Raw genomic sequence first — 13,090 nt, forward strand, 5'->3', positions numbered from 1 at the left:
AGAAGTACTGGTGACCCACCAGGTGTGATCAAGCACAGCCACCACCCCAGCAGATGTATTTGCCAACTGGATTTACTATTCTCCTCCCTCACTGAGCACTCCCTTTATTTTTTAAGACCAGAAGCAGGAAATTGCATCACTCAGTAGAGGTCACATTCCTTCCCCTTTTAGTCCAGATTTAGCACCAGTTTGAAACCACAAGACTCAAGTGAATACCAGGGAGGACAACCACAACTTCTGCAGGGATGCAGGTTAGAACAGAAGTGGGTTTTTTGGTTAAATAGCCAAATCTATTGCGTGTCCATCCTCTCCTGTCTGAATTCCTATAGCTCCTCCCAGAACAGAAAAGGAACACTTTCAATGGCATCTCCAAAAACAAAGGATCCCGAAATTCAGACTTGTGGTCTACTGATCAAGACAAGCAGCCTCAAGGGAATCTGGGGGTACCACTTGCATTTTTGGAATGTTGCTTACAAGATGCTTCACATGGGAACCTGTTGGTCCGTGGGAAAACTGGAGGAGTGGCAGGGCTAAAAGCAAACACTAAATCTGTTTCAACTTTGGTAACACACCTTAGGACTAACCGCCCACTCAGGAGCCCAAATTTTCTAAATCAGTAAAAAGAAGTGGTTGTGGGATATCCAGCTTCAGGCATCCAAGATGGAAGAGGTGATCATCCCAACGTGAGAGCCCTCATTTCCCCTGGAGTGCTCATGGAAAGTGAGATGGAAGCAGAGAGGAGCAGACTCATTCATCTGTTATGAGGAGGGAAGGGGAGGGACGTGGGGAGGGAGGTGGAACAGGCAACCAACTGCAGCTCAAGAACAAACCCTCCCCTGGAAAATAAACCAAAACAAAGCAAAAAAAAAAAAAAAAATCACAAACCAACACATGAGCAGATGTTACCAGTGGTACCACTACTTCTAAGTAGCAGCATTTCCTTACCAAAAATATTTGCAAGAATGTTTGTGGCCGAGGACCTAAGGTACTTGCTACAGAGATGTGAGATCAGAGGTCAGCTCAATCCTGCAACATAAAGGCGGCAAACCTGGGTCACAGCAGGTCAGCAGCACAGTCAGGGTGCATGGAATGGGGGAGAGGGATGGAAGGACAAGGAGAAGGATGCAGGACAAGGCTGAGCCACTGTGCTCAGCTCGCCCAGGAGCTTACCTGGCAGCAGCCCTGCCCCCTTGCACCGCCTGCGAGGCCTGCAATGAAAAGCTGCTGATGCCGCAGTGAAGATTTGAGGGGGGGAAAAGTAAGCCAGCAACAAAGCAAGACAAAAAAAAATTCACACAGCTGCCTTAAAGAAATGAACAACACAAATATGGAAGAGAAGAAAACAAAGGAGCAGTAGGAAAAACACATCTGCCAATGGCCCTCGGTGTGGAAGGCTGTCGAGAGCCTCCAAGGGACCCAAAGCCCAGGCACTGTCCATCAGTTCTAGGTGCACTGTCCTGCCCTGGGAATGCTCCAAACAGACATGACCAGCGATGTCTGGGAGATGCTGTGTGCCCAGGACAGGTCCATCACCCCCTGGAGCCTGTCCCACAGTCCTGAGTACAAAACCCCCATCCCACTGCTGTCCACAGGCAATGTCCCCTCAGTGTCCCCAGGGGACAGCAGGGCCATTTGTTGCCAGAGAGGAACCAGCCCAAGGACCTGCAGGACTTCTGGCCCTGAAACCTGAGCAGCCATTGCTCAGCTGGTTTGGATGGAGCTGCTGGTGCAAAGAGTTTGTATTTGCCAGCTGCAGGTATGCTTTTCCATTGGTGTTTAGCAGGATCCTGAAAAGCAATTCCCATTGAGCCCCATGGGTATCTCTGACTTTCACTCAGTTCATTCCACCACTTCCCTCCCAGGTGAAAAATACAGTGACACTAACAGCCCTGCTCAGTGTTTTACAGGGTGGGGGCTTCAGGCACAACAAAGATATAACAAAAGAAAGAAAACAAACTTTTTTTCCTGATGTCACTAATGCAGAATCATTTCTGCTGCTGGCCCCAGAGCAGGGCAGGTCTCTGGATTTACTCTGCCTACCACAATACCCTGCTCACACCACAGAGATAAACCTCAGCCAGCCCAGCTGCTGGCATCACAGAGATGATTCCCAAGGGCCTCAAGGCAAGGCAGGACATGCCTAAGCCAGGGGAGAGGTGTGATCCCTCATCTTTGCCTTCTCCACTGCTCTCAAGTTTCCTCTTGGCTTTTACATGAGGCCAGCTGTGGTGGTAGACCACGATATGACAGGCAAGGGGTGACAAATGCCCCTAAATCATTCCAGGAGATGCACACCACTGGGAGGAGAATTGAGTCCACCACTGGGAAATCAGTTCCTTGGAGTTCACCCAAGAGGGAAGGGGTGTGAGCTGCAGACATCTGTAAGGGAGCAGCCTGCCACAGAGCCCTCGGCTGTGGGGTTATTCCCTTGTATAGGCTGGGAAATCTTGAGCCAGAAAGCTTGATTTCTGTAACAGGACAGGTTCTTCCTTTCTTCATACAGGGCTCAGGAGGATACTTCAGGAAAAAGTCTGACATGGACAATTCTCCATCACTACTGAGCCCACTACATGGCAAATCCTCACCACTTATAGCTGAGGAGGCAGCCCTGGGTATGGACACTTCCAGTGTCAGCCCCATCTCAGGGAGCTCTAAAGCCTCACACTCAGTCTGCTGCAGTATTTCTGAGCTGTGCCCATGTCCTTGGTTTGGAGAACACCCACAGGGCATAGGGAGGGGAAGTAGCTACAGATAGGTCCTCAACAGATATATATCAACACAGTACTAACGGGATCAGGAGAACTACAGCAGTTGCATCAGCTGGAAAATTTGGTCTAAGCATCCAGAGAAGAAGCTTGAACAGCTCTAAAAGTATATAGGGCCACAGTGTCTCCATCTCCTAAATCAGTGTGACTTCATTTGTTCTCTTGTCTTCCTGGGTGGGAGAGGTCTGGAACGCTGGTGCTCTGAGACACTGAGCCTAAGACTACCAGGGCAGTATGGGGGGAGAGAGGTCTGAGCACACCCAGCTTGCTCCAAGGGCACGTCAATCTGGTGGGCTTGGGCAAGGAGAAAAAGGAAACTCAACTTACCTTTGTTCTTCCTCGAGTTCCTCTTTGGACATCATTGACTTGTACTGGTTTCCCCTCAGCTTTCCAGGACTGTATTTAAAAGAGAACGTCCCATCTGCAGCTGGAGGGGAGACAAAAAAGAGCAAGAGATCTGTGAACCAGAGACCTCCCCAGGGCACAACCAACAGCGGTGGGGCTGTTCCCTCAGGATGCTCTCTGATCTCTGCTCCTGCAGCCCAAAGGCTGTGGCCACCCCAACACACTTCCTGAGTCAGCTCCAGTCTCCAGAAAGCCTGAGCAGAGCCAGGGAAGCAGTGTGGATTGCAGAGGAGAGCCAAGGTGCTGCTGGCCAGAGGATGGCAGGAGTCCCTGCTGCAGCCAGCACTGGCAACAGTGAGGGCTGCTGCGAGCGAGCAGCCTGCTTGGAAGCAGATCCAAGTAAATCCTAAAGCACAGGAACCATATGCTATTGTTCTCCCTGGATTCAAAGCCTTGCAAGCCCATCTTGGCTTATCAAGACATGCTAATCCTGCCCTGATTAACTCCCGGCATTTTCCACTTCTCCTCTCCAGACTTGCATTCCTCCTCCCTCCCTCCCTCTCCTGTCCAGGGGCCCTTTCCCATGCTTGGGGCTCACGAATGGTGCCACGAAGAGCTGTCCCAGGCCACGTAGCCCAGCAGCTCCCTGCAGCCCTCGACAAAGCTTGTGAAGAAAGGAGGTGCTCATGGCAAATCTCAGGACTGCAAACAGCACTGAGCCAGGGCAGCCCCAGGAGCACCAACACAGCTGGATCCAAGTCCCTCTGCCACCAGCCAAAAGACCTGAAGAGGAAACCACGGTTTCCTTCTCCAGGCCTGGTTGCTCTCCCACCCAGCTCGCCAGCCCCAGCCCTGTGCTAATTAGAGCACCAAAGCTCACAGACTCTGAGCCAAAGCCGATCCTTTTCCAATCGGATTTTGCTCGAGCGCTATTTGCTTTTAAAAACCTCTCCCCTGCTTTATCTTCCTACAGATGGGAGGAAGCAACAGGAGGGGAGGTCAATCCAAAAGGCGGCCCAGGAGGAGTGGCTGCTTTGGGTAGTCGCCTTTTCCAGTTATCTGTGGGCTGCTTATCTGGGAGCCTTTATCTCTCAAGGACTGCAGGACTCAGCTGCTTCACATCAAGCCATCCAGCATTGCTGTTTCCACATCCACCCAGAAACATCTGCTGCTTCCCCCAACCCTCACAGCCCTGGGGTGCACAAAAGGAAGATGTTATTGCATTATCTGCATGGCCCCTCAAAATTGCACATTATGCACAAACCAGATTTCGAGGATGATACATCCCAGTACCAGCAGGACTTCAAAAGTGATGAAACTCCCCTGATTTCTGTGGCAGGAGAGAAAGCTCTGACTTGCATATAACCCATGGACCCATCCTCTGCCCCCAGTCACTTAGGAAGCCCCTTCCAGTCCTCTCTACTGCTATGATGGGCACCACATCCATGAAAGTTTTTCCTCCTCCACTTGCCCAAATGAAAAGCACCTCACAGCCCCTCTCCTCCCTTCCTCACACAGAAGGATTCAGCATCAGCAGCTTCCCTTCTGTTTTCCGATAAACACTGCCCTTAAGGATGTTTCTCTCTGTGTCTGAGATCAGCTGCTTGATTTAGGCATTTCTCCAACCCCAAGCTCGTGCACAGATTCAGCTGCTGCCAGACCCTGGGGACTGCCATGTAAAAGGCAAGTCAGAGCCTCATTTCATAGGTGAGGAAACCAGAGATCCTCAGAAATGAGCAGTACTAACATCCACATTTCCTCACTTCTTTACAACTCCATTTTTCTGGTCTTGGGGAGCTTCCCTGGGAAGTCCTGGTGGACTTCTGCTCAGGTAGTGATCTAGAGTGTTTCTCTAATCCCAAAATGCCATCAGAGCTCTTGGGGGAACAACAGGCAAACCCTTTCCCTACCATCACCATGAACGTCCCAACACAAGAAGCCCAATGCTCTGGTCCCTCAGCCCCAAACATTCAGCTCGGCCATATCCCACTTCCCTGTGTGGGAAAACCCTCCCCATGGGCAGACAAACAAACCTGGCCAGCTGGAAACAAGCAGTAATGCTCCAGCTTATCAGCCCTTTGGATGGCCACAAAAGTGCATGGAAACAAAATTCAGCTGGCTGCTGCTTTGGGAGATATTAGGAGAAAGAAAAAAAAAAAAAGAGGGTGTAACATCCTGTTCCTTACCCTGGTGCAGAGCAGGAGCTGTTTTGTTACCTTTGTATAGCTCGCCCGATTTCAAGGACAATTCAGATCGTTTCCCTCACGTGGTATTCTGCCAAGTAAACTGAGATTTGGGGTTTTGCCTGGCCCCAAAAGGGCAGTTTAGTTGCCACCTCACCAGAAAATAATAAGGGAAGAGGGAGGCAGAGAAACTCCCCTTCTCCCTGCCCACACGGTGTGGTTAAAAAGGAGCCAGTTTGCGGCTTTGGAAACCTCTGGCTGTTTTCTGAGTTCAGGAACTTTCTCTGCAGATCGAAAACAAACTTCAGGAAACACTCAGAATAAGGGAAGGCTGGGTTTTCATGTAGGCAGTGAAAACACTGCAGAAATAGGAGGTGACCTACTTACTCAGAGCATCTGTGAGTTCATATCAAAGAAAACATTTGTCTTTCATCTCTCTGCCCTCGCGTTGCCAGTGCTGTGACCCTGAGCTGGCAGGGTGAGACCAGCCCCAAGAGTGGCCCCGTGAACATGCTTGCTCTGTGTTCCACATGTGCTCCCTGCCAGCTCCCTGCCCCAAGTGGGGGGAAGGCTGCTCCAGTGGCTTTTGTCCCCACGGCAGCATCCCAGGCTGGTCACAGGCTGCCTGCATGATCCCCACATGCCCAAGGGGAATCTCTGGCTCACCAGGCAGCAGCTCAGAGGCTTGAGCAGGGCCAAGCGACACGCTGGAGACAGTGAAGGAAGGAGTGAGGCTGATCCCAGCAAAGCCAGGGCAGTGCCAGTATTCCCAGCTGCATCCCTCTTGCCACCACATCCAGCCGAGCCATCGCTTTGCCCAGTCCCGTTATAAAACACTTCAGAAATGGTGTGAATAATTCAGGAGGGGAGTTGGTGCCTGTCTGCAGGAGAGGCTTGGGGAGGATACTGGGTTAGCCTGGATTCACAGTCAGGGACTGTCATCTCCTGATCCCAAGCCACAGCCACTTCAAGATCATGCCCAGCAGTGCCAGAGCAGCCCTGAAACAGAGACGAACCCAGGGAGGCAGAGCCCAGCAGAACAGCATTACTGAGCATCCATTTGACAGGATAAATCCATCATTCCTCAAATCAGATTTCCTGCAGCCCTGTGTGGTAACCAGTGCTGCAAGGAAGCCTAACAGGGTGCAATAAGTGTATGTTGGGAACCCTGTCTCCAAAAGCGCTTCCCCCACCTTGCAGGAATGGCACCAGGATTAAAATTTGATTCTCTGTGGCATTAGGCATAATCCTCCCAAGCTGGGGGATTGCCACATAGCACCTTAAAACGGCCAAGCAGAAAGTGGGGCAGGGAAGGGGGAACACACCAAGCTCTCCTGCTGCCCCATCTGGCCCCAACCAGGACTCCTGGGGACATCCCAGCACCTCCAGGGCTGCTCAGGAGAGCAAGAGTCCCCTTCAGACACACATTCTTGCTTGGGCACCATCTGTTTCATTTCCTTAGGAGTGCAGCAGTTGTCACCCCACTTAGTCAATTAATCATTTTCCAATCAACTAATTGGCTAATCAGTTAAACGTGGCTCTGACTAAAGCCCCTGGAGATTGTCCTGGATGTGAGCAAGGAGCTTTTGGGGCAGCTGCCTCACGAAGCTACTCCATGGCCAACAGCCCGAGAGCATTTCAGGAAGCAAACAGAGGTAGGAATTTCTTCTCCATTTCCTGGAGGAAGGAGACCATCCCCAAGCACTCAGGGCTTCAGACCTGTCCATACCCTCCCTGCAGGGTGCTGTCTTGCTTGGCACTCACCATCCTCATCCTCCGGCTCTCTCACCACCAGCTTCTCGTTTTCTGAGTCCACCTCTTCCTCCTGGAGGAGTTAAAAACAGAGCAGCCATGAGGAGAAGGTGCTGTGCTAAATAACTGTGCTTGCTCAAGGCACCAGAGCCCTCAGGGCTGGGAAGCAGAGCCTGGAGCGAGGGCTGGACACCCTTTTCCTGCTTCTTCCATGGACCAGGCCAAAAGGATGCTCGCTAATGAGTGAGGTTTGTTGGTCTGCTTTCCTCTCACTAATCAGTCAAGGGGATCTGGCCCACCCAAAGGCTGCAGACTGCAAGTGCCTCCTCATAATTGAGGGGATATTAAGGTTTTCAGGAAGAACCTGCTATCCCGGTGTCCCCAGGCACAGCCTTTTGCCTGAGCACCCTCCCAGGACGCACCCACTGTGCTCCTCACCCTGTCCAGGGACGTGCAGGGGACTGAGCCACGGGGACTTCTGTGTGCCCCCAGGCCAGGCTTGCACAGACTGTCCCAGAGCTAGGAAGGGTCCCCAGCCAAAGCCACCTTGCTGCCACAGGCCAAGCAGCTGCTGCGAAGCACAGGAGCACTCGCCAGTCAGGGCCAGTGGTCAAACCAGTGCTGAGGGTTTGTGCTGGGACCCCTCCAGGAGCCCTTCCAGCCTCACCTGGCAGGAACCCCCACAGACACCACAGGCTCCTGCCCATGGACCCCCAGCCTCTCGCTCCTCCAAGAGGTGCCCACCCACACGCACTGTGGTGGCAGCAGATCTCTGATCTCTGGAGCACAGAGAGGAGCAACAACTGCACTTTTTGGGTTTTTTTTTTTTAAACTCAAAGCAATTTTGGAAGTTTTGGGGTTGCCTCCTACAAGCTACTACAAGCTTTATCAAGCCCAGATTCCTTTCCCTTGCAGAAAGGCATGCAAACTGCAAGCAGGGAGGGAGAGGAGCATTCCAGCTCTGGAGATAAGTCAAGGACACATGGCAGAGCCCCTGCATGTGTGAGTTCCTCCTGCAGAGTGCAGTGCCCCTGGCTGTAAACCCCTGTGAGCTGAGCCCAGAGTCACCAGCACCCTGGGGCACATGTCCTCCTGCATCCTCCCAGTGCATCCCATGGGCTGGCATGCAAAGGGCAAAGCACATGGGAGAGAGGGGACAGAGCATGGAGAGAGGCTGTTGAGCCACCACGTTATCAAGGGGCACATGGGAAAATCTGGGGTGAAGGAGACCCAAGGGAAACATGATCTAAGAAGGACCATGCACAGAGCCAAGAACTGGCTTTGGATGAGCTGCTGGAGCGTGGCCCCAGCCCAGAACTAGGTTAGTTTGTCATCGGGGAGGAATGTGCATTATTCACAGCCATTTGGCTTCTTCTTGCCACTCTGTTCCCCAGAAGGAGATGCCACCAAGACCCCCGCCCACTGCAGCCACTGCTATTTTGGGCCACACTTCCAAACATGGGCACTTCCCACTGGACACATGGACTCTCCCTGAGGATGGCTGGGGAGGCACCCAAAGGAGCAGCCTCAGAGAGGGTGAAAGGAAGGAATGCTCAGCCCTGGTGACTCAGCCACAAGCCCAGGGCAGCAGTTCCCCATCACATCCATGTCTCCCTGTGAGCCAGGACACCTCCAGGGAGACCCTCCACAACCTGACACAAGAAGGGAGACTTTAGCCTGTTCCTTGCCTGGGCATTAGGAGCTGAGCATTTCTGAGCATTTAACAATGAAAGCAAGCAGGAAATTGGGTGCCAAAGCTCCAAGGAAGGAAAAAATACCTCTGCTCCAACACAGAGAAAGAAACATTTGATGGGAGCAGAGGGAGCAGCCAGGGAATCCAGGCTGGCAGGCAACAGCAATGTGCTGTGGCTGTCTGGGAAGCCCCTGCTCGTGGCAGCCAGGAGCTCCCTACAGCACAACATTTTTCTGCTTGGATGGCTCAGAGGCAGGTGCCAGCACTTCCCTTCCCCCATGCCGTGGCTCCAGCCTCAACATCCCTGTCCCCATGTCTTGCCAGGGCTGTTCATTCCTGCAGCCATTGCTGCCCCCCTGCCAGAGTCCCCCCAGCTGTCTCAGTGTGGCCCCACTCACTGTTTCCCCCCGGAACAAGGCACTGCTCCCTCCGTCTCTGAGAAACACATCTGCCCCTGGAGCACTTTTTCTCCTTGGTTTAAGTAGGCAAAGCCATTAAAAGCCCACCCAACCTCCCTTGGGGGAGCACAGCAGGCAAGTTTAGCCCCCCTCTCCCCATGGCCACTGCTACCCTGGGACAATGTCCCACCCCTGCAGGGACACTGGCACATTGTTTGCTGTGCCACCCTCCCCAGGCTGGATCTCCATCCCACGCACCTCTGCATGGCTGGGAAGTGTTGCATGGCCACACACATCCTCTGCTTGTCCTGTGTGCCCGAGGCTGGATCCAGGTGAGGCACCCAGTGGTGGTATCTGGAAAAAGTCAAAAGGCTTTGAGCACAAACACCCCTGAACCCTCCCTGTGCTCAACCAACCAGCCCCAGCAGCATCAGCACATGGGGACAAGTCTCTCTGGATGCAGCCAGTAGACCCATCTTACCCCCGTCCCCGAGCCTGTGCTGCCTCTGATCCATGTGCCAAGCCATGGCACGGCTACTGGAGTGAGGAAGGAACACCAGGGATCTCCAGGGCCCAGCCCTGGAGCCAGGGGTTGGAGCTCATGAGTTGCTCTCTGTGGCAGCCCCAGCCTGCGGGACTGGGACCAGTGCAAGGAGCCATCAGTGAGTGGGAGCAGCTCTGCCAGTGCCAGGCTCAGCTGCCTGTGTGTCCTGGCAGGGCTGGAGGCAGCTTCCTGGGATGCTGATGCAGCAGATCAGGACTAGCAGAAGGGGAGAGGAGAAGAACAACACAGCGTGCTCAGATCATTAATGCTTTCAGGGCCTGCTCTGCCTGCTGCCTTCTCCATAATACCCCCTGGAAACCTTCCCATGCCCCTGCAATCCAGAGATGGGGCTTCCCAGCCCTCTCAGCCCCCCATCAGCTCTGGATGGCCTCGACCCCCGTGCAAAGCCTGCCTTCCCCTGCCCAAACACTTCTCAGCTGAGCCTTTCCCTGCTGTGCCAGGAGGGCGGCTGTGGAGGAGGATCTGCGTGGGCAGGGAGCAGGGACATCGTGTTCATCGGCCTTGCAGTGAAATCCAGCACTGGGCTGGGAGCAGCCCCTGGGCTGGCTGGAGAAACTTTACGCAGGGACAAAGCCCCACCTCGAGCCTGGCTGTGCCCACAGCCCCTGCTAGCCGGGGAGGAGGAGAGAGCCCTCCCTGCCTGGAGCATCCCAGCACCTCCAGGGAGCCTGCCCCGAATTTCAGAGCTCCTCAGCCCTGCCGTGGCCTGTGGGTGCTGCTGTCCCAGCTCTCTCACAGCCATGGGCAAGAACAGCCCAGCCGGGGGTTGCTGTGTCCCAGCCATGGAATGCTCTGGGAGGGGCGTTAGGACAACACTGGGAGACTTGACAATCAAAGAGGACACCATGGCACCACAGGCACTGCTCTTCTATTGAAGGTGCAGCCCAGGGGGAATGCAGGAAGACCATTTCGAGTGGTGGGGAGTGAGGGAAAGAGTGGATTAGGGCCAAATGGCAGCAGGAGCTGCTGGAGGAGACAGGACCTGAGTGCTCCAGCCAATAGCCCACAAGCCAACCTCTCTCCATGGTGCACACCGACCACGAAAACCTCCCCGCGGAATAAAAAAAAAGGCGAGAAGCAGCTCTGCAGGGAGCCCGCACACGTCATTATCCGGGAGCATCTGGAGGAGGCTTGACACGGGCCGCCCGGTCCAGCTGCTGCGGCAAACAAAGATCTCATTGCCGCCGGCACCGGCGAGGGGACGCGATCGGCGGCAGCTGCGCGGCCCCGGGGCTGGGAACGCTCCCTGCCTGCTCCTGCTTGCGGGCAGGATGGACCCAGCCCACTCCACAGCACATCCCGTGCCCGCTCGCCCTGAGTCACACCTCTGCACGGCTTGCCAGGGGCTCTGAAAAGCCCGAGGTTAAAATCCAGCAAGTCATCTACCTTAAATAACAAGGCAGTGATCCATCTGCCTCGGCCTTTGGCAGCTCTTGGCTGCAGAGCCGAAGCATTTGTTGGATCATCACAAACGTGCTTTTGCCCTTTAGCTCATGGCCACGAGCGAGACACCCACACGGAGCTGAGTCTGTCAGAGGGGGCTTTGGACAAAAGCAGAGTGAGAACAAAACCTTCAGGGACATTCTGGACACAGACAGCACTGACCAGGACTACGCTGAGTCTGCCAGGGAAAGATGGCTCAGATAGAGGAGCTTGGCATCAAATCCCGAAAATCCCCCTTCATGGCTCTGCCACCACCAACCCCTCTCCCAGCCCCACAGGAGATGGAAGCCAAGCTCCCCATCACAGCATCATCTGGTTTTCAGCTCATTTCTGGCCATTTCCTCCCCACTTCCTCCATCCCTGGTGCAAACACCTCTGAGCAACACACTTCCTTCTCAGAAAACACGAGGAGGCCACGGGACTGGTGTGTCCCTCTCCCTTTCCTTAGTTGAAGAGACAGGCCTGGCACCTACGTGCAGGTCAGGGACCACAAAGTGCCCCGCTCCAGCTTCAGGAAAAGGGAAGATCCCAGACTCCAAAACAAGAGAAAATTATCTTGGATTAAACTCCCGGGCCTTGTGTGTTGCCATTTATGGCTGTACTTTCTGCTCCAAGCCTGATGCAAGACATTGCAAGAGAGAAAGAAAGCAGACAGGAGAGAGGCAGCCAGAAAGAGAGAAGCCAGGAGAAAGGGGGAAGAAAGAAGCCTTTAAAAAAAGACTAAATAATAATGTTGGACAGAGTTTAGCAAAGCAAAGCAGCTGCTATGTCCCCTTCACCCTACTGCTGGGGCTCTCCATCCTCCTACCAGCCAGAGAAGCAGCTGCTACAGAACAAGAGTAGTTTTCCAGCCTCTGGCAATGGTCCTGCCAGCTCCAGGGTGCCTGGCAGGGATGTGCCTCACATGCAGATGGAGCTTTGCAGGTCTGACCCCCCCCCCAAAGAGTGGGAGCATCTGCTTCTGCCAGCTCCCCTGTCACGGTTACGGGCAAGGACAAGCCATGGAGTGGACAGAGCATTGCCAAAGCTCCAGGACCACCCAGCCCTCAGAGAGGGGTCAGGCAGTGCCAGATCTGATGGGGAAAACACTGGCACATCCCATGGTGGGGTGAGGAGTTCCAGCTCAGCAGCACCCACCCCTGCAGGCACCATCACATCCCGGTGTGGCTCCCCCAGGATCACACCCAGACAGCTCATCCACTGCTCTCCCCTCTTTGCTCCGGCCTCTGGCCAGCAAACACCACACACTGGGACATCCTTGCTGCCCAGATCAGCCAGATGGCATCCTTGAGAGCAGGGGCAGGAAAACCCAGCCCTCGCTTGGAAAGCTGACCTGGCAGCTGTTCACATGGATGGGCACTTCAGAAGGCAAAGAGTCCTTGTGGCCTCTGCTCCAGGAGTGCTCAGCTCCAGGCTGACTCTCAGGGCTGTACCCAGCCCAGCAGGAACTGGGCAGCAGCCAGACCTGGACCCTTGTAAGGGACACAACACAGAGCCCCAGTGCCCCAATGCCCCACAGCACATCCCAGCACCAGCCCTATGCTCCAGCCCATGGCAGGACACATGCACAGGCTCCCTGCAGGTGACACATGTCCTGTCTTGCTTCCCAATTTCCAGCCACTGCAAGAGATGATGCATTTGTCATCAGCACAAACTGCTCTGGGTGAGAGCTGAGCACATCTGAGCAATCAGGGTCTGGCTGGGGAGCCTCAAATTCCCTGGCAGGGGGCTGTGCCACTGCTAGGGCTGTGACAAAGGGTAGCACATCGCCACATCCCTTCCCAGCACACTGTGGGACGATGGAGCTCCTGCCCCAGCCCACTGGCAGTGCAGACACAGCCTACGAAGCTGCCAATTAAAGCCAGACTTAATTAGACACCCTCTCCCCTCCAGCACAGGGAAGGCAGGAAGGAGGCATTAGAGGGGGAGATGCTGATTTTTTAAAT

The 13,090-nt window shown here is 54.3% G+C and overlaps 1 protein-coding gene across 6 annotated transcripts in view; it reads right to left on the reverse strand.

Moving 5' to 3' along the window:
* MXRA7 (matrix remodeling associated 7) overlaps nucleotides 1-13,090 on the reverse strand; it is a 30,066-nt gene that overhangs the window by 12,869 nt on the left and 4,107 nt on the right. For 2 of the 6 annotated variants that reach the window (XM_027654432.1, XM_027654434.1), the window contains exons 2-4: nucleotides 9,395-9,490; nucleotides 7,058-7,118; nucleotides 3,093-3,192 (exon numbers count right to left, since the gene is read on the reverse strand). In XM_027654432.1, the coding sequence (XP_027510233.1) occupies nucleotides 3,093-3,192; nucleotides 7,058-7,118; nucleotides 9,395-9,490 (257 nt within the window). The other 4 variants (XR_003529529.1, XM_027654433.1, XM_027654435.1 and 1 more) reach the window with 4 other exon arrangements.

Source organism: Corapipo altera, unplaced genomic scaffold (genome assembly GCF_003945725.1).
Source record: "Corapipo altera isolate COAL_440 unplaced genomic scaffold, ASM394572v1 343, whole genome shotgun sequence".
NCBI classification, from domain to species: Eukaryota; Metazoa; Chordata; class Aves; order Passeriformes; family Pipridae; genus Corapipo; species Corapipo altera.